This window comes from Pteronotus mesoamericanus, unplaced genomic scaffold (genome assembly GCF_021234165.1).
Source record: "Pteronotus mesoamericanus isolate MK-2021 breed Mesoamerican mustached bat unplaced genomic scaffold, CSHL_Meso_final contig_130, whole genome shotgun sequence".
Classification (NCBI taxonomy): Eukaryota; Metazoa; Chordata; class Mammalia; order Chiroptera; family Mormoopidae; genus Pteronotus; species Pteronotus mesoamericanus.
In genome coordinates this window covers 23,516,932-23,543,018 of record NW_026555060.1, presented here as the reverse complement: position 1 = coordinate 23,543,018, position 26,087 = coordinate 23,516,932, and the positions used below count along the sequence as shown (strand labels likewise).

At 36.6% G+C, this 26,087-nt stretch overlaps 1 protein-coding gene across 1 annotated transcript; it reads right to left on the bottom strand.

The window, feature by feature from the left end:
- Positions 1 to 142: 142 nt before the first annotated feature.
- Positions 143 to 26,087, bottom strand: SUV39H2 (SUV39H2 histone lysine methyltransferase). Its single transcript, XM_054593338.1, has 5 exons — positions 26,006 to 26,087; positions 4,847 to 5,515; positions 3,088 to 3,234; positions 1,060 to 1,189; positions 143 to 249 (listed from the first exon to the last, which is right to left on the bottom strand). Exons 2-5 carry the CDS (start codon positions 5,510 to 5,512, stop codon positions 143 to 145), a joined length of 1,050 nt encoding a protein of 349 aa, XP_054449313.1. The 5' UTR covers positions 5,513 to 5,515; positions 26,006 to 26,087.

Below are 26,087 nucleotides of genomic sequence, written 5' to 3'. Positions count from 1 at the left end.
TTTGGCCAATGGTTTGAAACAGGAATTGTAAATTAACATAGAGTATAATCTTCATAGTGTGAAATGGGTCCCAAATATTTATTTTAAAAATGTTTTTAGAAAAACAAAACTATAATTATCCTCAGCTCTATTTCCTGAAAATTCAGTTGAGGTAACCTCTGCAAGTCACAGCTCCACATTTGCACACAGTTCTGACTCTCTTTTTGGCTGGGCTGTAGTCAATAGAATCTGAAGATATATCTCCAGAACCTGAATATGTAGAAAAAGAAATACAGCAGAAAGAGAGTTAAGACAATTAAGAATGGGTTTCAAATTTTATATCAGATTTAAATACTGTTAAATATGAATGTTCAGAGACAAATCATTATGAACTGCCTTGAAAGAATGGTGTGGGCTAGTAAGAGGTAAGGTATATGCGATTAGCCCATAGTTAAGAGAATGCATTTCTATATTGATGAAAGTTACTGGGAAAATCCAGTACACAATCATTTGTTTCATACATTATTTAAGAGCCATAAAGCAAAATCAAGTAGTTACAACATGTAAAAGGCATCATGCTTAGAAAAACAATAGAAAGAAAATGCTTATAGTATCACAATAAAGCAAATAAAACTAAATGTTCTTTTTAAAAGTCAAAGTCAAGTAGGAATGGAGTAAGATCATGTGTGATTTAAGTCACATTTAAAATATTTTGAATACCCACCTCTTAGTAAAGATTCAGAAATGTAGGCTTACAATTTTTTAAATACAAGCAGTGTTGAGAAAAGATGTTATCAAATAAATAAGCTTCCATAATGGAAGTGCTGAAAAAAAGCAGATGGCAACTGTGACATAAAAGAAATGACATTACTTTAGCTCAACGTCAGGGAGAACTGGATTCCAGTTTTAGCTGTCAGATTAGCTTTGAGACCTTGAGTAAAAAGATACTCTTATAGCCTCATTTTTTTCATCTTTAATACATAGTTTGGTTCAGATGATCTAAGGTCTTTTCTCATTCTTGAATAGATTCTTCATACTAAAACAACTTAACACCAGTGGAACTAAACTTGAAAACCATACCTTTCATTTGATAATCAAAAGTGAGCTCTTCTCCAGCATTTATGGTTCTTGTGGAAAATAATGCTATCCGGGGAAGACGAGTATCGAGGTTATCAATGAAAACATTGAACACCTGAAGATTTGGGTCACACTAAAAAGAAAACGTTAGAACCTAGTTAAGTAAAAATGACGTGACTGAGCTCTTCTACATGCCATATAAAATTTTCAATTGCTCAGAGGATTTGTTTTGAAAATGTAATGGAAATTAAGTTGATTATTTAGCGGTATCTGAGACATGCACATTTAAAAATACTGTTTTCACTTACAGAATACTTCATACATACATAAAACTAGAAAAAATAATGTAAGTCCACATGTATCCACTATACAACTTCAACAGTTGTTAACATTTTTGCCAATGTTGTTTTATCTGTCCCTGACTTATCTGGAGAATGTTACTGCAAATCCCAGGTAACATTATCAGTTTACCTGTTAATATCTCAGGAAGGCATACTTAATTAAACCACCTGCATTTAAAAAATCAAGTTAGCACTGTAGAACTCAAACTTCATATTGCATAGGGTTTCACTGCTTACACTCTTGTTGGAATTGTTTGATATTTTGAGAACTCTACACTAAATTCTGTAAGAAGATCAGTGAATAATACTAAGAGACCAAAGTAAGTGTTTAATTGTCCTTGAATAGAATACATTTTAAGAGTACCTGAAATTTATTATTAAGAACAAAATTAAAGTAAAAGTTTTAAGTAAATGAGAAAACTAACAAGGGAGGCAGACGGTCTCTGGCATTTCACTACTAATCATAAATTAGTTTCTTGGTATAAAATCTACCAAAGTTTAACATAGTCTACCCTCCTTATATAGTCAGCTATATAACTTAATTCCTTGAGATACATTTCATTGTAATCTATAAAATGGAGATAATACCAATCTCACAAGACTAATACTATGTCATCTACCTGGCATGCAACACGTGCCCAATAACTATTAACATCCCTTATTTTTGGATATAGTTTTCGGAGTCTAAGATTCTGGGGTTAAAGTTTCTGCTGTATTCTAAGCTGTTTTCTAACACAAATTAAGAACACTAATTTATAATTTAGCCCTGACTGGTGTGGCTCAGTTGGTGGGGTGTGGCCCTGCAAAGTGAATGGTTGCTGACTTGATTCCCAGTCAGGGCACATGCCTAGGTTGCAGGTTCAGTCCCCAGTTGGGGTGTGTATAAGAGGCAACCGGTCAATGTTTCTCTCCCTTTCTCTCTCCCTTCCCTTTTCTAAAAATAAATAAAATCTTTTAAAAAAAGAATACTGCCCTGACTGGTGTGGCTCAGTGGATTGAGTGCTGGCCTGCAAACCAGTCACTGGTTTGATCCCCAGTCAGGGCACATGCCTGGGTTGCAGACCAGGTCCCCAGCTGGGGTTGTGTGAGAGGCCACTGACCAATGTCTCTTTCAGATATTGACGTTTCTCTTCCTCTCTTTCTCCCTCCTTTCCCCTCTCTCTAAAAATAAATAAAATCTTTAACAAGAAAAAAAAAATACTAGCCTGTAATTCAGAAAAATAGCCCTAAATACTTCAATACTCTACAAATTCTTAAATCTTATGAAAATGTTAACATGTTTACATTTTAAGAGACTACAGCTATCTTAGTTATATATCCTAAAATTTAGCTGTGTTAACTTCCATAAAAAACCTATATAATTGTGTGCTCCTTAAAACTTCCTATTTTCTACTTCTTAACTCCCCTGCTCATTAATTTCCTCCTCTATGAGGCTAATACCTATCTTATGAAGTTGTTGAAAAGTTTAAATGAAGTAACATAAGTAAAGACTTGCAAAATGCATAGTATTTGCCTTTTGAATTTTCCTAACACAGCAGTAGTCATGACTTAACAGCAGATGTCTTTGTACTAAAATACTCTGGAAATATTAAGAGTCTGTGGTTCAAAGATATTATATTCTCAACTATGGAAAAGCATTAAACACAGAACTAAGTTAATCAGTCCTGTCTATACTTCAAGTATTTCTTACACTGTGATTCACAAAATGAGACACATTTCCATATCGAGCTGCATCCACTGTGAATTCATCAGATTCATAGTCCAGATCAAAGAGGTATGTGATTCCTTTGTTGTCATACAACTGCCCCCGTCTCTCAGCTTCTTCACTTGTGATTACCTAAAAAGAAAAAACTATAGTATATTCTATAGCTATTGCTGAACTGAAGAAACTCTCATCCATAAGGAAATTAATTAACATTCATACCTACAGATGTGTAAAAAGAAGCACATATTCATACAAATAACTCTAGAAAAGCTAGGAGAACAAAGGGAGAAATGATGGTGCAAAGCAATTCTGACTGTTTAAATGGGAATTAGGAAAACTCAACAAGTAACAAGTTGAAACCATGTACTACTTTCATTCTAATTTATTGAGATGTTCAAAAAGCTACAAAACTATAGTTATTTGTAGTATATAACAGAATATAGAGGACTAAGTTTACAAGTATATATGCTCTAAAGGGATATTTTTTCCCTATAACTAATCCGTTACAAATGAAAATTTATTACAAATATAGGAGAGAAGGTATGTTAAATTTGTGGTCAAATATATAGAAAGTTTTGTTTTATAGAATAGGTTGTTTCCATGAAATTTGGCAGCTAAAAACTATCACCTACAGTTATGCACTAAACAACAAAGCTTTACCACATGATCATCTTAAGAAATCAAAATGTCTAAAGTCATTTACGGTGTCAATCAAATTTAGCTGCTGCATTCATTAAGCCAAAAGAGAGAATAATTGTACTAAGATCTAGTATCCTAAATAGTGATTTATAATAATCTGCCATTGTCTAAAAATATGAGGCTCAATATAGGGATCCAGTTTAGTCTCTAAATTAGGTGGTCCAATTCAAACAACATTTAAAATGTCAGATATGACAGCCCCAGATTCACAGTCACACTCATGTTTTTCTAGTCACAGTTTAACCCACCCTTCAATTTGAGGAAGTGTGGTGCGTGGTGAAGTGCACTGATTTTGGAACCTTGGTTTTGAATCCTGGCACTTCTTTACTACTGTGTGACCTTGGGTAAGGTGCTTAGTTTCTGTGCCTCGGTTCCCATGCCTATAACAATGGAGATAATACCACTACCTCAGAACTGAGAACATTAATGTGTTAATACATAAGGTGCTTAGAATAGTATGTGGCACATGGTAAATACTACTTTTATATACATACATATATATTTAAAATTTTTGTTTGGCAATGTAGGAAGGTCTTTGTAGCTGAGTTACAAAGAGTTTGGATTTTCTTATAGATATAATAAGTGCTTCTATGTTTATCCTGTAACACTTCTTGCTCATAAAACACTGGCCTACTATACAGTAGTTTTCAAGTTGAGACAAAATTGAGTTTTGGCAATTACACTTAACCCAACATTTGGTCAAATGAATGATGTAAATTACAATGTAAAAGTTTTCTTCTCAGGAATTCTGTGCAAAAATAGTTGTTATTTTAAAATTTACAAATGCCAGTTCCACTGACTATAAATGGGTTTTCCTTGAAAGATGACTGTGTCTATTTCATTTGTCAATATATATATTTTTGTTTATATTCAAGTTTATATTTCTAACTATGCTAGTGGACCCTTCTCTTAAACCTGAAATTTCTGCATATTTGCAAAGGATAATATCAAAATTTACCAAATATTTGTTACTAAAGTAAATAGGTTAACTTTTCAAAAGCATGAACCTTTCACGCACATTATTTGCTACATAAGTTGAACATACCTCTCCAACATATTCCATGACAAAACTCATTCTTTTAATCTTCACAAGGGTTTTTACACCCCAGCCACAGCCATTGCTAGTTCGAAAGATGCAAAGTGAATACTGTGTGCCTTTTTGTACAATCCTATTGGGACAATCAGGTCCACATTGACATCTTGAGTTGCATTCATAAATGGGAGTACCGGGTGGGATTTTAATTTGTTGGTTTTTATTATAAGCCAAAAGAACTCCAGCTTCAGCAGGACAACATTTCTCCAAGAAGCAATCTGTGCATGAACAACCAAAGGTAGCTTCATTTACTAAGCTGATTCCAGGAGTGGGTTTGTATTCATTAATGTAGTAGAAGTCTGAAGGTGGGCCCTCTAAGTCAACAGTATTTTCAACAAAAATCATTCCTTTATGATTTTTTCTTCTGTTGAGTTCATCTTGCCATCTCTGAAGAGCTATCCTTTGTTTAGCCTTCTTTACAATGTATTCAGCAATGGCAGGTTTCAAAGCTTTGTTATTGTTTAGAGTTACTGCTCTGCCTTTCTTTACCCGAGATAAATAATTATGCTTGTCATTAGAGAACTGCTGAAGTAGTAAGGGGCACTTGAGATTTTGCAAAGGTTCCCAAGTATTTGTAGAATCTGGCCATCCTTTCCATTTTACAAGATAATATTCCATATCCTTAAAATACAAAAGAAAATGCAAATCAGATATGACAGTCCCAATTATTTAAAATAATTTAATATTATAAAGAGTAAGGTATTCATTATCGTTTTTCTAAATAAAGTTCAGAATATACAGTCACAAATTTCTAGCAATTGATGTACAAACCATAAAAATAAAACTTATTTATTTTCCATAAAATATTTATAGAATTTAGATGTGGCAGAATATGCCTGACCACAGGCAAAAGAATTGCACCTACAGAAAAAAGTACTGAAATTCATGAATATTTTACCAAACAGCGACTAAATAAAAAAGTATTTTTCTTGATCATGCAAATGGCCAGTCCCAAAACTACCCTAGGTTAGAGGCTTACTTGGCCACCACAGATGTAGATATCTTTTAGCAGGTGTGTCCAACCTTTTGCCATTTCTGGGCCACATGCTGAATACACAAACATTAACAAAAACTGATTTGCCAAAAATAAATAAATAAATAAATAAATAAAAGAAAAAAGAAGAAAAGAAAAAAAGGTTTTAAGTAACTTTACAATTATGTGTTGGGCCGCATGCAGTGCGCATAGCCATCCTGGGCTGCGTGCAGCCTGCAGGCTGTGGGTTGGACACCCTGCTTAAGGTCTGTAACTTAATATTTTATACTAGATACAAGGGTAGTTTTATTTTTCAACATCATGGGCACATAAAGCCTAGATATTCTAGAGATACATTGTCTAATACAGTCATTCTCCATATCTAGCTATTGAGTACCTGAAATGTGGCTAGTCCAAATTGAGATTTGCTTAAGTGTAATACACACTTTTTAAAAATACTGATTACACATTGAAGTATTTTGGATTTACTAGATTAGAAGAAATAGATTATTGAAGACAATTATACCTGCTTCCTTCCTGTTAGTTTGTTTAGAGTGGTTACTAGAAAATTTTAAATTATACATATGTAGGCCGTAGTATACTTGTATCAGACAGCATGCTTCCAGAGAATTCTTACCTTATTTAGACTAAATCATGACTGGATTAGGTAGTAGGCATTCAAACCACCAACAATCAAAATATTTTGACTTATCCCTCATTCTACTGTTGACCACTGTGGTACCTACAATCTTGCTTTCCTACCCCAGTGACTTTACTATGCTTTCTTCCCTTCAAGTCAGGCAATGCCATGTTAAGTTTCTCTTTAAAAAGGTAGGCAAGTGTGTATAGTCAAAAAACTTCTGAAGCAAAGTCTCTCAATTTTTTTTTTTTGTCCTCTGGAATAACCAACATACATCATGTGCCCTTGGGTAAAATACCTTCTAATATATAAAAAGTGATTAAACTGCATTCTATAATTTTTAGTTATTTTAATTCACAGATACTGATACAAACTTAATTTACCCTGGACACATTTACTTTACCCTGAAATTTTAAATAAAGTTTTTATTATAAAGTAAGGAGGACCATGACAGCTGTTTTATGATTCATAATTGGATAATGCCAAATGACCTGGAAAGTCTAGGAAATGTAGTATCAGACACGGTAAGGAGACATGAATTGGGCTGAGGAGCACTGAGGCGGCTTTGAAGAAGTCACCTAGATAGTGAGGGCTTACTTTCTGTACACTGTCTTCATCTCAACGTTTTATGCATTTCTCTTCAACAAACAGTAATGCTTGTGAATTAAAAAAAAAACAAAACTTGCTTCGTTATAAAAATAGTCAATATGCTTTCTGTTTTAAAAAAGTGGTTAAATTATGGTGTGAGGATATGCACAAAAACTGTACTTCCACAGAAGTCTATATTGTGATTTCCCCAAAACAAAACAAGCCCAGACACATACATTTTTTAGTCCTTTCGGCTCACTAAGATGTAACAGGGATTTCTCCCTTCTGTCATGTAACTACTAAAATTTGGGATTGTTGTTAGCAGATACCTGCTCAACAACAATGAGATACACTTGGCAGTATCTAACATCTATTCCCCTTAATTATAAAAGTTTTTCATTTTTCTGATTCCAGAATAAGGCAATGCAATCTTGCTCATCTTTTTTTCCCTGTTACAGTTTTTTCTACTGCAGCTCTGGGTTATGCCAGAAGTTGCCAGCAAACAATGAAAGAAACAGAAACGTTGGCTTTAAGTCATATGATTAAACTAAATTTATCATTCAGCAAAACTAAAAATACCATACCACTGAAATTTGCTTTCAAAATAATGCTACTTGCATTTTTAGTGACTAAGTTTTATTTAACCATATTGTTACTTACTTAATTTATGGATGATAAAGATGCTTACAAAACATGAGTATCTTTGGCAAAATAATATAGAAATGTTAGTAATAAGTAATTTCTACTTTGTAGACTTTTTTATATGCATATTTTATTTTTAAAATCCAAAAAAAGATATTTCTATTTTGAAAAATAACAGAAAAAAAGTTTGACTTAATAAATTCAATTGATTCAATCCCCTAAATTCCAAATAAAAGCCCAAAAGTTTATAAGACTCATATATTATATCAGTACCTTATTCATTCTGATATACAATCAACTCTTGATTACCCATAGAAATGGAATACAGTCATAATGATGATCCATAAATTACTCCTGTATAATTTGGAATGCATCATACAAATTTTTTTCTTAAAGACGTTTTTCCCCCACTATCTTTTCCTTAGTGTAAATTCATTAAAATATTTTAGTATTAATAATAAGTATGTGAAAATTCAGTCACTAGAGGGTGTGATGAAATGTAAAGTAATACTAGCCTTTAGGAGTAAAATTTCATTGGAAAAAGAAGGTAGTAATAGGTAAAATAAGTAACAATGCAAACTAGTACAATTTTAACAGCAAACACAAGTAATACAATAAATACCACTAGACTATTAAGAGGGGAATTAATTCAGGTCAATCAGGATACAGAGGAAGTAGAACAAACTTCATTGTGAAAGACTGATAGGATTTGTAAGGCAGGGGACAGGGCAGGAAGGCTTCAACACATGAGCAAAAGCCTTCATGAAGCTAAGATTTGCATGAAATATCCAGAAAACATGAAGAGATGGGTTGGTTAGCTTTGAAGTTCAGATATTTAAGTGAGAGATAAAACTAATGGCACCCTGACTGGTGTGGCTCAGTGGGTTGGGCATTGCTCTGCAAATTGAAAGGTCACTGATGCCATTCCCAGTAAGGGAATGTCTAGTCTGTGGACCAGGTTCCTGGTTTGGGGCCATGTGAGAGACAACTGATGGATGTTTCTTTTTTGATTACATATTGATGTTTCTCTCCTTCTTTCTCCTCCCTTCCCCTCTCTCTAAAAACAAACAAACAAACAATCTTTTTAAAAACTGTAATGGCAAGGCAAGAACAAATTTAAGATAGCCTTGGACACTTGACTAAGGCATGTGAACTTTTATTATAAGCCAATGTTTACTATTATAATCCTTAGAAATCATGGCATTTCTGAGGGGAGCTTGATTAAATACAAATGCATTTAATTCCATACTGTGTGTCAGGAATCATTTTACCAATCTTCTAATTGCCAGGCCAATGACTCTTCAGTCCTCATCTGTCTTGACATACCTCCTTGGGCTTTGCTATTGCAATTCTCTCCATACTCTTGTTCATTTTCCACCTTCTTTGCTAAGACCATATCCCTGCCCATCACTTAAAATCTATGCAGATACAGTACTAAGGGCTCTGTCCTTGGCCCTTTTGCACACTAAACAAATGTTTACCCCTTCTGAGAATCTGAAGAAAACTATGGGCTTTTCCTTAACAAAAGTCACATATGTAGTATTTTGGGTAATTTCAGGATATTTGGGTTCCAAGTTAAGAATTCCTGCTCTAAATGCTTTCTCTGGGCAACCTCATCACTTCAGTGGTTTTAGTTATATGGTGATGACTCCCAAAATTTTATGTTCAACCCAACATACCCTATAGCCTACTACTGGATGTCTAACAGGTTCATAAATCAAACTAACTACATGGGACTCATCACAGTCCTTCCCAAACAGATTCTTTGTGTTCTGTGTTTCCCATCAAGAGGAATCTTATCTATCTGCCTACTCACACAAGTTACAAACCAGGAGGTCAATCTCGATTCTTTCTCCTCTTCAATCCAATCCATTATCAAATGTCTTTAGATACTTGTTCCTGTCCATCTCTATTACCTATAGTTATTTCAGGCCTTCAATTCTTGCCTGGATTATTAATTTCCTAACTGGTTTCCCTGACTCCAGACTGACCATAAGTCCAATCTACCCTTCTTTATTAAAGTGTAGTTTTTTCATTAATAATAAAAACCCATTGTTCCAAGCAGTCATTTTGTTATTTTCTCGCTTCAGCATTTTAATGGCTTTCCCACTGCCTAAAGAATTAAGTTCATACTTCCTAATAAGGACCATTCTTGATCGGGCCCCTGATTTCTCTCTGCCACAATCTTCCATTATGGCCCCATTCATACTCCTCTGGCCACAATGAACTGCTATTAAGTGGGGAATTCATAACAGGCCTTTTCATACCCTACTGTTGCTTCGTCCACCAAGTTCTCTCATTGGAATAGCCTCTTCCATTTGCTTAATGAGCACTTGCTTATTTTGGTCTCATATTTTATGTGTAGAAAAATGTACTCATCTATAAAATTCAGTTCAAACATCATCTCTTCAGTGAAATCTTTCCTGCTTCTCTTGCTCAAGGAGAACTGATCACTGCCAACTCCCTGTGTTCCTATTTCTAACATAAACTGTAAGCCATTTTTAGAAAGAAATGGAATCTTATTCTTTGTAGCCCCAGAACCAAGCACAATTGCCTAGGCTTTCACTAAATATTTCTGAATATCTAACAAAAATGACTACCAACTTGTATGCAAGATAAAAGTTACAACAATAATTATAGGAATCCTTAAAATACAAGCTGTTAAACTTAACCTGGAGATAGTGGTTTTCAATATTTGTTCTGAAATCTTCCGTCTATAGCAGTAAGTTGTAGCAAGCACAAAAACTTTAAAAAGATATCTTTATGGGAGGACAGAAAACAACAAAAATCTATCCTCTCATTACCTAATTGTTTTCTGCAAGTTCTTAAATAATCACCATATGCAATATTAGTGGTAGAACAGCCAGAATCTGATTATGAAAACACCACTGTTCCATGGGAAGACAGTTTGACGATTTTAACGGTCAATGAAAAGTCACTGGATTTTCATGCTAGTAACTGCCCGAGAGTAGGAGTTGTGAGACCTGGTTAGAGGCCCAAGACTGACACAAATGAGCAACATGACTGTGAAATAGTCCTTTCTTGTAGCTCTCTTTTCCTAATCTTTAAAATTTGAATCTTAGTCTAATGAGTTCTATGTTATTCCAGTTCTTAACAAACCATTCTGAGTGCAATTAGCCTTTTTAGGAATGAATATTAATCTATTGTTAAATGTGGAGTATTCTGTAACTAAGTACCATGTGGTATAGTGGTGGTTCTAAAGACTCAGAATTTCCTAGATACTTTAAGAAGGCAATTTATCTCTTAATATTTGCTTACTAAGGAAGAAGACCTACCAATATGCATGGGGGTTCTGGTTTTTCACTGATGACCAGAGTACCCGTAGTTTTGTCAGAAATTTTTCTGTATGGAGTAGTGACATGGCAAGAAAATGGCATGGGGAAAAAAAATCACAGAGCACTGAGCTTGACTATCTCAATTTACATCCTTTAAGTTAACTGGAACCCAATATAAATTCATTGATAGTAACAACCCTGTTGTTTTCCCGGTTAGAATTCTTTCCATTTCCTAAGTTGGCTATTTCAGACCTCTTCCACTGTTTGGTCAAGGACCCATCCCACTATCCTATTATTTTTAGTAGCACATGAACTTTGTTCCTAATGCAGAGAGAAAATAGAAACCACCAGGCATAAATTCCCTTAATTTCCACTCTTCCATGGACATGTAACTAGAGAAGGTGAATGCAGATACAACAGAAGAGATGTACTTTCTCCATCAATTATCCCTTCTCTCCTGTCTCTTCAGCTTCTCCCTCTCTCTGTCTCACTAACGTTTAAACCTCCCTCAATTTTAAAAGGCAAAATTAGCCCTGGTTGGTGTGGCTCAGTGGATTGAGTCCTGGCCTGCGAACCAAAAGGTCGCTGGTTCCATTCCTTGTCAAAAGCACACACCTGGGTTGCCGGCCAGGTCCCCAGTTGGAGGTGTGCAAGAGGCAACTGATAGATGTTTCTTTCCCTCTCTTTCTCCTTCCCTTCCTCTCCCTCTAAAAATAAAATTAATAAAATCTTTTAAAAAATGAAAATAAAAAGCAAATTTAAACTAAGCCTCCTTTGCAATATAAATGCTTAAACATGTAAGAATCTATAAAAGATACAATAAATTACTGAAAGTTGGGAGACTGGAGACTGCAATTACAGGGGTAGAATATTTCTTTTTGTATATCACCTTCTCTAACTTTCAGTTTTTAAACTGACATGCATATATTACCTACTCAGATTTTTTTAAATAAAAAATTTAAATTCATAAAACCCTTACACCTTATATCACCCTTCCTCCCTTTCTTCAAAACTGGAAATCTTGAAAGAGTTGTCCATACTATTTAAATCTCTTATCTCCAATGTATTCTTTAATTCATTCTATTTTGGTTTCTTCTACCCATGCCAATGGAACTGCTCTCGGGGCACCAACAGCCCTTCCATTTTTTCAGCCCAATGGGTACTTTACAATTCTTTGACCTACAGGGTCACTTCTCTGTTTTGCTGATATTATCTCTTTTTTAGGCTTCCATGATTTACTGTTCCAGTTTTCTTCCTACCTTTCTTACCACCAGTTTGTCTCAGTCTTTGACAGTTCTTCTGGTGACCTCTCCCTAACTATTCCTTAGTCTTTGTTCTCTTCTCACATTTTCTTTGCTTGGATTACTGTAATAGCCTCTTACTACTATCAACTATCAATCTGAATGGCACAACAGGCAGAATAGTATTTCAACACATCCATTTTATCATGCCATTCACCTGCTCAAAACTACTAAATGTTTCCCTACTCCTCTGAGATAATGTCCAAAATTCTCTTCTTTGCCTATAAGGAATTGCATATCTGGGTCCTGCTTATCCTTCCTGTCTCATTTCAGTCCCTCTTACTATGGTCCACTCACATTTTCTGTTCCTTGAAGAAGTCAGGTTCTCTTCTGCCTCAAGACCCTTCTGTGTCTTTTCATTCTTTGGCATTAAGTTTAAACATCAGTTTCTAATGGGCACCTGTCTAGTCTCTGCAGGATAAGTTAGATCCTTCTGTTACATTAGCACTTACCTCAATGTTAATTAAGTACATTGTACAATGATATTTAAGATTTTTCTACAGTCACTAAAACGAAACTCCATGATATCAGGGACCATACCTCTGTGTCATTCATTGCTGAGATCTCTAGTGCCTAGCATATGATGTGGTACATGGCCCATAGATATCTGTTGACTTAAGGAGCAGCTAACTGTATCTATCCCTTGCACTTCCTTTGTTATCTTTTTGCCAGTTATTTCAAGATCTATGTCTCCAGTTGGTTCTCACTCTTGATTAGAACCGTATTTCCAACACACTACTTGCCATCTCATTTAAATGTTCTCAACCTTCTCATTCTTCTTCTACAAACCCAAGCTAGTCCTCCTATCCTAATCCTCCTATATCCCTGAGTTTTGGTGAACAGTATTATTATCTGGACTACTGCAAGTCAGAAATCTATGTTTTTCTAGATGTGGAACCCTCATTGCCAGGTTCCCACCTAACCCTCGACCCTATACAACAGAGTTACAAATTTCACATCCTTGATAACTAAAAACAAAAAAATTCACCTACTTCTCTTCATTTTCATTGTTACTGCGTTACTGTAAGCACCATCATTTCTCGCCTGGATTACTGCAACAGCTTTTCAGGCTGTGTACGCAGTGTGTGTGTGTGTCAGTCCCTTTCCTGCCCATCTACTCTGCTCACTGCTTAGAGAAAATTCTGTGAATTATATATTTGATCATGCCACTCTTTTTAGAATCTTTCAAGTGATGCCCATTGCTTAGAATGGCTGGAAATTCCTTCATTAACCTTTCATTTTCTCCCACTCTCATATCGCACTCTATTCTCTATATTAAAGCTGTAATAAATTATAATTTATTAATTATAGACAAGTATAACTTATACTTGTCTGCTCATTCTCTGTTGGATATCACCTCTTCTGGGAAGTTTCCTGTGACCTGGCCTTTGTGTACCTCCCACAGACCTTGTAATAATGTCTGCACTTACTGTACTATATTGCAAAGGATGATTTACTTGTCAGTCTTTCTTAGTAGGCTATGAGTTCCTTAAACTGAGGGACAGTTTCTTATTAATCTTTACTTTCCCAGTGCCTTTTGTACTACCTGACACACAGAAGAAAAATGTTTATTGAATGAGACTATATAGAAAGAAGAAACAGAAGATACCAGTCAATAGATTGCTACTATAATATAAGTATCAAGCTATGGTCAAGTCTGATAGTGATCGTGAGGACAAGAGAAATCACTGAAGCAAAAGCCAATTGAATTCATTTACCACAAACTAAATACCCATTATGTACTAGGGACTACAGTAAGACATAGTCCTGGTCCTTAAATGGCTGGCAATTTAGTAGAGAAATTACAAAACAAAGCTATAAAATGTGACAAGTTCTAGAAAAATGACAAGACCAGTGCTTTCTAAGTCCTGAACATAAAGCAATTAAATTAATTTTACTGGAGGTGTGACAGGGAAGAAAGCTCTATAAGAAGTAGTAACCTTTCAGCTAGACCTTGCAGGTCAAGTAAGATTTTGAGAAGGGAAACAATAGTATTCCAAAGAGGGAACTGGATGAGAAACACAGAAGGGCATGCACAAAGGTGCAGGACTGTTGAAGGAATCTGACTATAAGCCATGCCTGTTCTTAAGCTATGCTTCCAATGAATGCTTAGAAGAGCACCTAGCTTAATGGTAGCTGGTTGGTAAATCTTAGCCTAATGAAAGAATTTACAAGTATTTCAATGTGGATAGAAAGACATGAAGCTGGAAAGGTAGTTAGGGGCCAGATGATAAAGAACCTCAGTCCAAAGAGTCTCAGCTTAAAGTGTTAGACAATAGAGAACCATGAAAACGTTTATGCAAGGCCATACTGCAACTAGAGCTGTTTTTTAGAAATAGCTGTAATGAGTCTGTCCTTGAGGAATATGGCCTTGAGACAGTATTTTTTATTAACTATATAAATAGAGGGGAAAACACAAAGACAGGGTCATAAGATCTTTCACCTGCCTGAATATGACACACACACACAGTGAGAGGAGAGGGGGAGAGAGAGAGAGAGAGAGAGATGTGGCTATAGATTAAATAATTTAAACTGCCAGTCAAGATGGCAGAGTAGGTAAATGCTGAGCTTGCCTCCTCCCATGACTGCATCAAAATTACAACTAAATTATAAAACAACCATCACTGAGAACCACCTGAAGACTAGCTGAATGAAAGTCCTATAACTAAGGATAGAAAGAAACAGCCATGACAAGACTGATAAGAGGGGTGGGGATGCAGAACAAGCTGGTCCCATACCGATGGTATAGCAATGAGGAATCAGGAGAAACATCTCGGCTATAGGTATTTACAAGGGAGGAGCCAGACTAGGCTCCCCAGGCCAGGGCACCAGTGACTGGAAGTAAAGCCACCATAACTTCTGGCTATAAAAACCAATGGGGATTGCATCTAGTGAAATGGCAGGCTGTGGAAGACAGAGGTGTTCTTGAGGGGCCAACACACAGACTCTAAGTTCACTCGCTCACAAACTTACTCGCTTTGAGTTCCAGTGGAAGTGGCAGCTCTAAAAGCGCCAGGGACATTTGTGGAGGAACCGAATTGACTAGCTTCAGGGTGAGGGCTGGAGGGGCAGAGGTTGGGGCTGCCCTCTCTGGGGAAAGAGGCACTGACAGGCGACACTCCTCCTTTGTTGAGTCCTCCACCCACCCAGGTGGCAGATGCCAGTGGGCACCAAATCTGAGCTCTCCATTGGCCCTGCCCTGGTGATTCCCTGAGACCCTACCTGACCCAAGCGCCAGGCTGGGCAACTTTCAGTGGCTTTTCCACATAAGCGACCTGCCTTGGCTCATGCTGTGGACTTTCCTGAAACCTGTCAAAGGTCCACAAACCTGTAATAAGCAGGGGCAGTCTGCAGTGTGCCCCATACCTCATGCTAAGTGGTCCCAAGCCTGGCAAAAGAAGTGACTAGTCTCAACTCACATTGTGACTCTCATCAGGTGGCCCAAAGCCTGGTATAAATTATGGCGAGTGTTGGCCTGGAATTTAGCTTCAAATAAGTGGCCACAAACCTGGCACAAGCGCTGGCTGGCCTTAGTTCCCATTGTGGTGCCCATGAGAGTTCCAAGCACAGGCATAGCGCTAATGGCAGCTGGCCTTGATTTACAGCATAGCCTCTCGCAGGAGCCCAGCACAGAAGGCTACCAACTGCACATCACTTTGTACTTCCCACCAGGCAGCCCCAGGATGGTACAAAGGGAGGTTGAACATGGCCTGCACTGGAGCTCATCCCAAGAGCCTCCAAAACCAACATATCTGGTGGCTGGTTTTATACCACACCAGAGCACCACCCAATCAGCTCCAAAAACGAAAAACCTGAAGGGCAGATTCAGCTGGCACCCACTCTGTGGCATGAGCTCCTACCTAACAGCTCATCTGCTGTGGTCATGGCCATCCCTTGTATGCAGTCAGGCTTAGGGTCAATCCTGCCCTCTAAGGTGCCAACAGCAGTCAAGGTTCAACTACAACAGGGGGCACACAAAACACACCCTAGGGATATGCCTGGAGCACCGAGCTCAGGTGAACAAGGAGACTGCACTGCTGGGCCTCACAGGATACCGACTACATAAGGCCACTTTGCTGAAAGTTGGAGACATAGCAGATCTACTTAATTAAAAAACAAACACAGGGAGTTAGACAAACTGAGGAGGAATAAAAACATGTCCCAGGTGAAAGAATATGACAAAACTCCAAAAATGAATTCACCAAAATGGAGACAAGCAATCTATCAGACACAGAGTTCAAAAACATGGTTTGTAAGAATGCTGAATGAACTTAGGAAAATAGACGAACTCAGTGAGAGACACATCAAAGAGATAGAAACTATAAAAAAAAAGTCAGAAATGAAGAATACAATAACTGAAATAAAGATACCTCAGGGCAATCAAACAGATTAGATGAAGAGGAGGATTAAAACTGAACTGTAAGACAAGGTAGCAGAAAACACCCAATCGAAACAGCAAAAATAAAACAATAAGGATAGTTTAAGGGATCTCTGGGACAACATCAAGCATATCAACATTTGCAACTCAGAAGTACCAAAAGGAGAAGAGTGAGCAATGGATTGAGAATCTATTTAAAGAAATGACTGGAAACCTTCCTAAAACGGTGAAGGAAAGGCACACAAGTTCAGCAAGCACATAGTCCCAAACACAATGAGCCCAAAGAGGCCCACACCAAGACACATCATAATTAAAATGCCAATGGTTAAGGACAAGGAGAGAATTTTAAAAGGTAGCTAGAGAAAAACAGTTAAGTACAAAGGGAATCCCATCCATCAGCTGATTTTCAACAGGAACTTTGCAGGCCAGAAGGAAGAGTCATGAAATATTCAAAGTGATGAAAAGCAAAGATCTACAACCCAGATTACTTTACCCAGCAAGGCTATCATTTAGAATTGAAGGAATGATAGTTTCCCAGAGAGAAAAATGCTAAAGGTATCCATCGCCACTAAACCAGTATTATAGGAAATGTTAAAGGGACTTACTGCAGTAGAAAAGGAAAGATCAAAAATACAAATAAAATGTAGAAAAGGAAAACACTCTACATTACAAAGGCAAACACTTAATAAAAGTAGTAGCTCAACAAACTATAAAGCTAGTATAAGGTCAAAAGGCAAAAGGAGGAAGATCCTGTGTGATTATAACAAACACACACCAAAGTACAAAATAATGAGAAAAAATTAAATGTGGAAGGTGTGAGTAAAAATTGTAGTGATTTTAGAATGTGTTCAAACTTAAATGACCATCAAGTTAAAATAGAATGCCATAAACTTAGCTTGGTATATATGAAGCATATGGTAACCAAAACCCAAAAATCTATAAGAGACATACAACAAATAAAGAGAAAGGAACCCAAACACACTATAAAAAGCCATCAATATACAAGAGAAGAGAGTAAGAGAATTATAAAGTAAAAGAGAACTACAGAAGCAACTGGAAAACAAAATAACAATAAGTACATGTTTATCAATAATTATTTTAAATGTAAATAGACTAAATGCTCCAATCAAAAGACACAGGCTGACTGAACAGATTGAAAAACAAAATTTATATATATATGCTATCAGAGACCCACTTCAGATTGAAATACAGACTAAAAGTAAAAGGATAGAAAAAGACATGCTATGCAAATGGAAGTAAAAAAAAAGCGCTGGAGTAACAATACTTTCATCAGACAAAGTAGACTTGAAAACAAGGGATGTCACAAACGACAAAGGGCATTTCATAAACATGAAGGATCAATCCAAAAAAAGGATACGTAACTCTTGCAAACATCTGTGCACACAACATATAAACATCTAAATATATACAGCAAATATTGACGAGGATAAAGAAGAGATCAACATTATTACAGTCAGAATAGGGAATTTTAACACCCCTTGACATCAATGATTAGATCATTCAGATAGAAAATCAACAGTAGCCTTAAATGAGATATTAGACTAGATGGACTTAAATGGTATTTTTAGACCATTTCACTCCAGAGCAACAGAATACATATTCTTTTAAAGCACACATGGTACATTATTTAGGAACGACCTGCTACAAAACAAATTTCTACCATTTCAAGCATCTTCTTCAATCCAATGATATCAAACTAGAAATCAATTACAAGCAGCACACTGAAAAACATAAACACTTGGAGGCTAAATAACACGCTACCAAACAATAAGTGGGTTAATGAGTTCAAGGAAGAAGTCAAAAGATACCTTGAAACAAATGAAAATGAATACACAATGACCCAAAATCTGTGGGACACAGCAAAGGAGCTGTAAGAGAGAAATTCATAGCAATACTGGTCTACCTCAAGAAACAAGAAAAATCTCAAATAGACAATTTAACCTTACACATCAAGGAGCTAGAAAAAGAACAAACAAAGCTCAAATTTAATATAAGAAAGGAAATAATAAAGATTAGAGTGGAAATAAACAAAACAGAGTACAAACAGACAAAATATCAATGAGACCAAGAGCTGGTTCTTTGAAAAAATAAATTGACAAACCTTTAACCAGACTCATCAAGGAAAAATGAGAGTCCTAGCCAGTGCAGCTCAGTTGGTTGAGCATCATCCTGCACGTTGAAAGGTTGGAGGTTCCACCCCAATCAGGATACATGCCTGGACTGTGGATATAGTCCCAGTTGGGGCACATGCAAGAGGCAATGGATCAATGTTTCTCTTCCTCTCCTTCTCCCTCCCTTCCCCCCTCTCTAGAATCAATAAAAAAGGAAAAAGAAAAAAAAAAGACCAAAATAAATAAAATCGGAAATGAAAGAGAAATGCCAACTGACACCACAGAAATACAAAAGATTTTAAGAAACTACTACCAATAATTACATGCCAACAAATTGGACAACCTGGAAAAAATAAATTCCTAGAAAAATATAATCTTTCAAGGCTGAATCAGGAAGAAAACAGAAAATCTGAAAAGACTTATAACTACTAATGAAATCTAATCAGTAGTTAAAAAACAAAAAGAAACAAAATAACCACCACCACCAACAAAAACTTCCCAACAAACAAAAGTCCTGGACCAGATGGCTTCACAGGTGCCAAGCACTCAAATTTTACCAAACATTCCAAGAAGATTTAATACCTATTTTCTCAAATTATTACAAAAAACTGAAGAGAAGGGAAGGCTCCCTACCTCATTTTAAGAGACCAGTATTACCCTGATACCAAAGCAGACTAAGACAAAGAAAAGTATAGGTGAACATCCCTGTTGGACATAGATGCAAAAATCCTCAATAAAAAATTAGCAAACTGAATTCAGCAATACATTAAAAAGATCACATACCACAATCATGTGAGATTTATTCCCAGGATACAAGGCTGGTTCAATATCTGCAAATCAACGTGATATACCACATAAACAAAATGAAGTATAAAAGTCATATAATATCAATAGATGCAGAAAAAGCATTTGACAAAATCCAACATCCATTTATAATAAAAACTCTCAACAAAGAGGGAATAGAGGGAACATACTCAACAGTATAAAGGCCCTATATGACAAACCCACTGCTAACATTATACTTGATGGTAAAAAGGTGAAAGCTTTTTAACATCAGGAACAAGACAAGAATGTCCATTCAATATACTATCGGGGGTCCTAGCCACAGCAATCAGACAAGAAATAAAATACACCTGAATTGGAAACTATTAGATTATTTGAGATTTCTCTTATTTCTCGGGGAATTTGCATCCATGTTCAACAGGGATATTGACCTATAATTTTCTTTTTTTTGTAACTTCTTAGTCTGGTTTTGGTATCAGGGTAATACTGGCCTCGTAAAATGAGGCAGGAAGACTTCCCTCCTCTTCAATTTTGTGAAAGAGTTTGAGAAGAATAGGTATTAAATCTTTGTTCGGTAAAATTTACATGTATGTCATTATTTGCCGATGACATACTACCATAGAGAACCATAAAGAATACACCAAAACACTGTAAGAACTAATAAATGAATTCAATAAAGTAGCATGACACAAAATTACCATTCAGATATAGGTTTTATTTTTATATACCAATAATGAACTATTGAAAGAGAAATTAAGAAAACAGTGCCTTTTACAATGGCATGAAAAAAGAATAAAATACCTAGGAATAAATTTAATCAAGGAGGTAAAAGAACTATACTTGGAAAATTGTAAGACACTGAAAGGAGAAACTGAAGAAGATACAAATGTATAGCAACATTAACATTTTTTAAATGTTCATACTACCCAAAGCAATTTACATATTCAATGTAATCCTTATGAAAATACCAATGGCATTTTTCACAGAACTGGTACAAATTATCTTAAAATTTATTTGGAACCAGAAAAGACCCCAAATATCCAAAGCTATCTTGAGGGGGAAAAAAAAACACCAAAGTTGGAGGCATCATACTACCTGATAACAAACTATATTACAAGGCTATATAGTAATCAAAACAGCATGGTATTGGCATAAAAACAGACACAATAATCAATGGAACAGAAGAGAGCCCAGAAATAAACCCATGTCTATATGGCCAATTAATCTATGACAAAGGTGGTAAGAATATATAAAGGAAAAACCATCTCTTCAATAAATGGCATTGGGAAAACTTGATAGATACATGCAAAAGAATAAAACTGGATCACTTTCATATGCCATCTACAACATGGGTTAAAGACTTAAGACTCTAAACCACAGAACTCTTATTGATATTTCTTTGGCTATGTCTCTTTGGGCAAGGGAAACAAAAGGCGAAATAAACAAATTAGACTACAGTGAATTAAATTGTTTCCGCAGTGAAGGAAACCATAAACAAAATTAAAAAAAAATCTATTGAACAGAACATGATATTTGCCAATGATACATCCAATAAGAGGTAATATCCAAAATATATAATGAACTCATACAACTTAACACCAGGAAAAAAAATTCGATAATTTAACGGGCAGAGGACCTGAATACATATTTCTCCAAAAAGGACAATATGAAAGATGCTCAACATCACTATATATATATAATCAGAGAAATGCAAATTAAAACCACAATGAGATATCACCTCACATCTGTCAAAATGGCTATCATCGATAAATCCACAAACAACAAGTCCTGGTGAGGATGTGGCAAAAAGGGAATCCTTATACAGTATTAGTGAGATTATAAATTGTTGCAGCCACTATGGAAAACTGTATGGAGGTTCCTCAGAAAATTAAACATAGAACTACCATGTAACCCAGCAATTCTACTTCTGGGTATTTATCTGAAAAATCCAAAACACTGACTCAAAAAGCTATATGTATCCCTATGTTCACTGAAACATTATTTACAACAGTCAAAATAAGGAAGCAATCTATATGTCCTTTAATAGACAAATGGGTAAAGATGTGGTGTGTGTGTCTGTAATAGATATCACTCAGCCATAAAAAAGAATGAAATTTTGCCGTTTGCAACAGCATTGTTGGACCTACGGGATATTGTGCTAAGTGCAAGTCAGACAAAGATAAACACCATACAATTTCATTTATATGTGGCATATAAAAAATAAAGTAAATTAACAAAGAAAACAGAAACAAACTCATAGATACAGAGAACAAATTGATGGGTGCTAGATGTTAGGGGGGTTGGGAGGTGAGTGAAAATCAAGGGGAAGGGATTACGATGTGCAAATTGCCAGTCATAAAAAAGAGTCACAGGAATAAGTTTACCAATTGAGACAAATCAGTGGAGAGAGCCTAATACAAAAAGACATCACAGATTAGCCAAAGTCCTAAAGGGATGGATAACAAAAAAGACAAAAGGTGATACCTCTGAAACTATGAATAAGTGAAGATACAAATAACTGGTATGAAGGTAATTTGAGGGATCCTATTTTTCACTGACAGAAGAGGTCTGCATAGAGAAAGGTTAGAAACAGAATAAGAAGTCCAGACAAGTAAAAAAAAAAAAAAGGTTGGGAGAACTGCTTACAAGAAAGTGGGGTGGGGGGGGGGCGGGGAGGAGAAAGCAAATAAAAAGCTTACCAAGTAGAATTGAGTGCTGTGAGAATACAAATAAGCTTTAATGGAGCCAATATGTGTGATTATATGATTCAGCTAGATTGTTCAGGCCAGAGTTTATGAACTGTGAAGGTAGACTGGGCTGCTTTGGTGTCAAATGAAGGTTCTTGCAAAGAGTGTTGGTGAAGTGCTTGATTATAAAATCCCAGAGTGAAGAAGGCAGTGATACCAAAAATGATGGATGTTTTTCCAAGGAAGAACTGGATTTAATGACTGAATGGATATGGAATCTGATGAAGGAAAACAAAGAATTAAACAAGATTCCTGATTATCTGGTTGAAATGACAAGACTAATGACCAAAACAGAGATCTTTGAGAGGGAGTAGTCTACATAGATGTCTTGAAAATTTATTGTAAGGTTTAGATATGAAAAGCTTCTTAGAAGAACAGCTTTGCCATTTTTAAAAGGAATAGGAATAAGGTAAGTCTCAGAGAGGTTCAATGACTTTGCTGAAGTCTTAAGGCACTAAACAAAGGCTAGAAATGACTTTAAACTCCAGGCCATCCTATTACATCACAGAACCTCACTTGACATGATAGCAGGAAATACAGATGGTGATGCTTCTTGAGGAGATTCAGTAACACTAACATTGGTTTGAATTTCTAAGTTCATTTTAGGTGATAGTGGGGAAATATGATTTAGGAACAAAATGAATCCCAGGAGAAGCCAATCTGAGATAAAACATTTGCTCTGGTAATGCATATGGAGATAATCAAGAGTTGGATGTAGAACGATATAAGCACCTTAAAATATTCTAATGCAAGAACATTTTATGCTTGAAAATCCTCTCAATGTTATTTGGCAATTATAGATGACAGGACATATAAATTATTATGGCTTAGAATCTTAAACATTAAGAAGAGCTTTGCTTACTTTTAAGGTTCTTTTTATCTTACACAAATATGAAACACTGCAGTCTGATTAAGTCTCTTTTAAGGGGCTAGATATTTGCCTTACCTTTACTACCTTGTAGTCACACAAGTATTCCACCTCATAATTGTTTAGATTCCTTTTGGTGATTCCAATCGATTTACATGTGAGCTTTTCTTTTCTACATAATTCCTGAAGAGTATCAAGTGAAACTAGGCAAGGCACACACCAAGCTACAATAAGAAAATAGAACTCTTTACTAATGAAATAGCTACTGAATAAAATCAGAAAAGGAAAAGGAAAAACTTAACACTTCTATATCCCCAACCTTTCTACTGGCAATTTCACAGAACTAAAAATTCTTATGACAAGAAGACATTTTGGTGTCTTCAAGACAAAGTTAAGCATTAAATAATTATTGTGTTAAATTGGTCTTCTTGGACTTTCTCATGGGCTCCTATGCTACTGTGTTTAATTAATGTCACTTAATTTCACTGAGCCACCTGAACAAAATGCTTCATAGTGAGTCTGTTAGCTTTCTTAAGATTACATATAGATGCAAGGGTCAAAAGGGATAATGTTTTTGACTTTTCCATTATCGTCTACATGGAACACAATTGCTGATTTAATAAAATGTAGCTTTCTAGGATATACTTATTAGAAATATCTTATATACATTTTAAAAGAATCTTGTAATTTGTTAAAAATTTAAGAACTTTTCCCCTTTTCTCTTAGTTGGATAATAAGAACTGAAATTTAACTGAAATATAGTTCTATAGTTACATGCTCATGCAGTTTGCAATGTAGCATGAAATTTTAACTCCACTTATTTTGCCCATGTGCCAACGTCATTATTATGAAGGTGAGTAATCCCCAGTTATAATAAAACAATGGAGAGTTTATTGAGTTTTGTCATACTCATTTCCTGTATTTTTTTTAAACCAAGAATTACAAAACAGTCAATTTACATGACCCATATACCAAGCTTGAAGAAAATCAGATAGACTGATAATCAATCTTCCAGTAAGCCAGTATCTTATTGTACTGCAGCAGATTTTACCCTCAAATTTCTGCTCCCATACTGCTGATAAAATAGGTTGTTTAGAAATCTGCAATAAACTTGGTTTCATGGGTAGTGTTATGGTAAGCACTAGAGAGGATCAAAGGTCCTCTGCCCCAGCCTTTGCTAGGCCAGTTACCTATTAGGACTTTAGTGAGATTTTCACTGTTTTAGGTTTCAGATTCACTGAGAAAATGTGAGAGTTGGAGTTAATTGGGGTTAACAAACAAAATCTATCAGTAAACTCAGGCTTTACTTGGTAGCTCTCCAAGGTAGTTACGATAACCTTTTGTGTTTTGAGGTAATTCAGAGAGACCACAGCTCCTCTTGCTACATCCATTCTTCACCCTCCACGCACACAGGGATTTCATTGTCAGAATCCCTGAAACAGGGCTTCCACCCCGCACCCCTTCCTACAAAGATTCAATTCTAGATCAAGAAGGTAAAAGAAATTCCCCCCACCCCCCAAAAAAATTGGGAGGAAGAGGTTGCTTGCTTCGGAGTGGTGGTTTGGGGTAGAAAGCAGTAGGAAAGAAATGAACCCTTAAATCCTTTCCATTAAAAAAAACTTCAGGATGTTTTGTGCAAAATTAACCTCATTATGTTGATCACATGCAAAAGAGGTTCCTTTAGGATATCTACCCCAGGTGATTTGTCTGCTGTTCCTACCATTCTCACCTAGTTGAAGTAACAAGAAGATTCAAGACACAACCCTCGATGGAAATGCTGCTGAGAGTTGAAAAAAGAAAAAGAAAAAAGGGGGTGCATAAAACACTATTGGTAACAATTTCTATTATCTATGATGTAGGGAAAAAATTCATTTGCAAGATTAAACATTTCATTTCCACCACAAAAACCTCACAATAGTTCACAGTAATCTCAAGTGGAAGAACATTTGGGGGATAAAGACTTGATAATCTATGTGGGGAGGAATAGTCCTGGAAAACACCTTCAAATTCTAGAATGCAATTCAAGTTCCAGTCTTTCAAAGGGCGCACATGAATGCATAAACCTTCAGTACCTAATTCTTTGGCGTCTACGCAAATAATATGCAAGTTCCTGGTGGATATAAAAATGATTCCAGGCTAGAGGATACGTCCTCAAATACCCACTTACTGGGATAATCTCCGATGTGGAGTTTCATCTCCTTAGTGAGATCGAATTAGGGTGTATTCTCACTTCATTTCCTTTATCAGCAGTCATAATTCAGCGCCAATTTCTTTCTTTCCTCTGATACTGAGGTCACATTTAAACCACCGGTACCTAGCTAAAACGCCAGCCCCAACACTAAATGTCCCGCTCAAACAACCACAAAAGAGTCATGCCACACGCGCGCCCACAGCAACTCGACCCCACTGGGGATTAGCCGGAGTCGCGGCGGCCGCCTGAATACCTCCACACGAATACCGGGCGAGGAGGGGCCGCGAGGCCCAAGGGACCTCGGTGGGACGGAGGGGGCCGATCCCGGCGGCCGACGCACCAGCTGGGGCGCAGGGGGAAACTCCGGGGAGCGAGCTGGCCAAGCCACGAGAAGGGTCAGGGGCCGGGGAAAAGGGTGAAGCCCGCGGCGCGCATTTGGGGGCCCAGGTGTCAGCAGGGCGGGAGGCGGCGCAGCACTCGGCCTCGCCCGCGCGTCCCGGCAAGGTTCCCGGGCCTGGGGAGTTCGCCGGGAGAACGGGTGATAATGAGGGGCGCCGCTCTCTAGCCCTCACCTACTCGCGCCTCGGCCCCGGCCGCCGCCATCTTGAAGAGCTTTCATTCAAACTGGCGCGGTCAGACGGGATAGTGCAACGG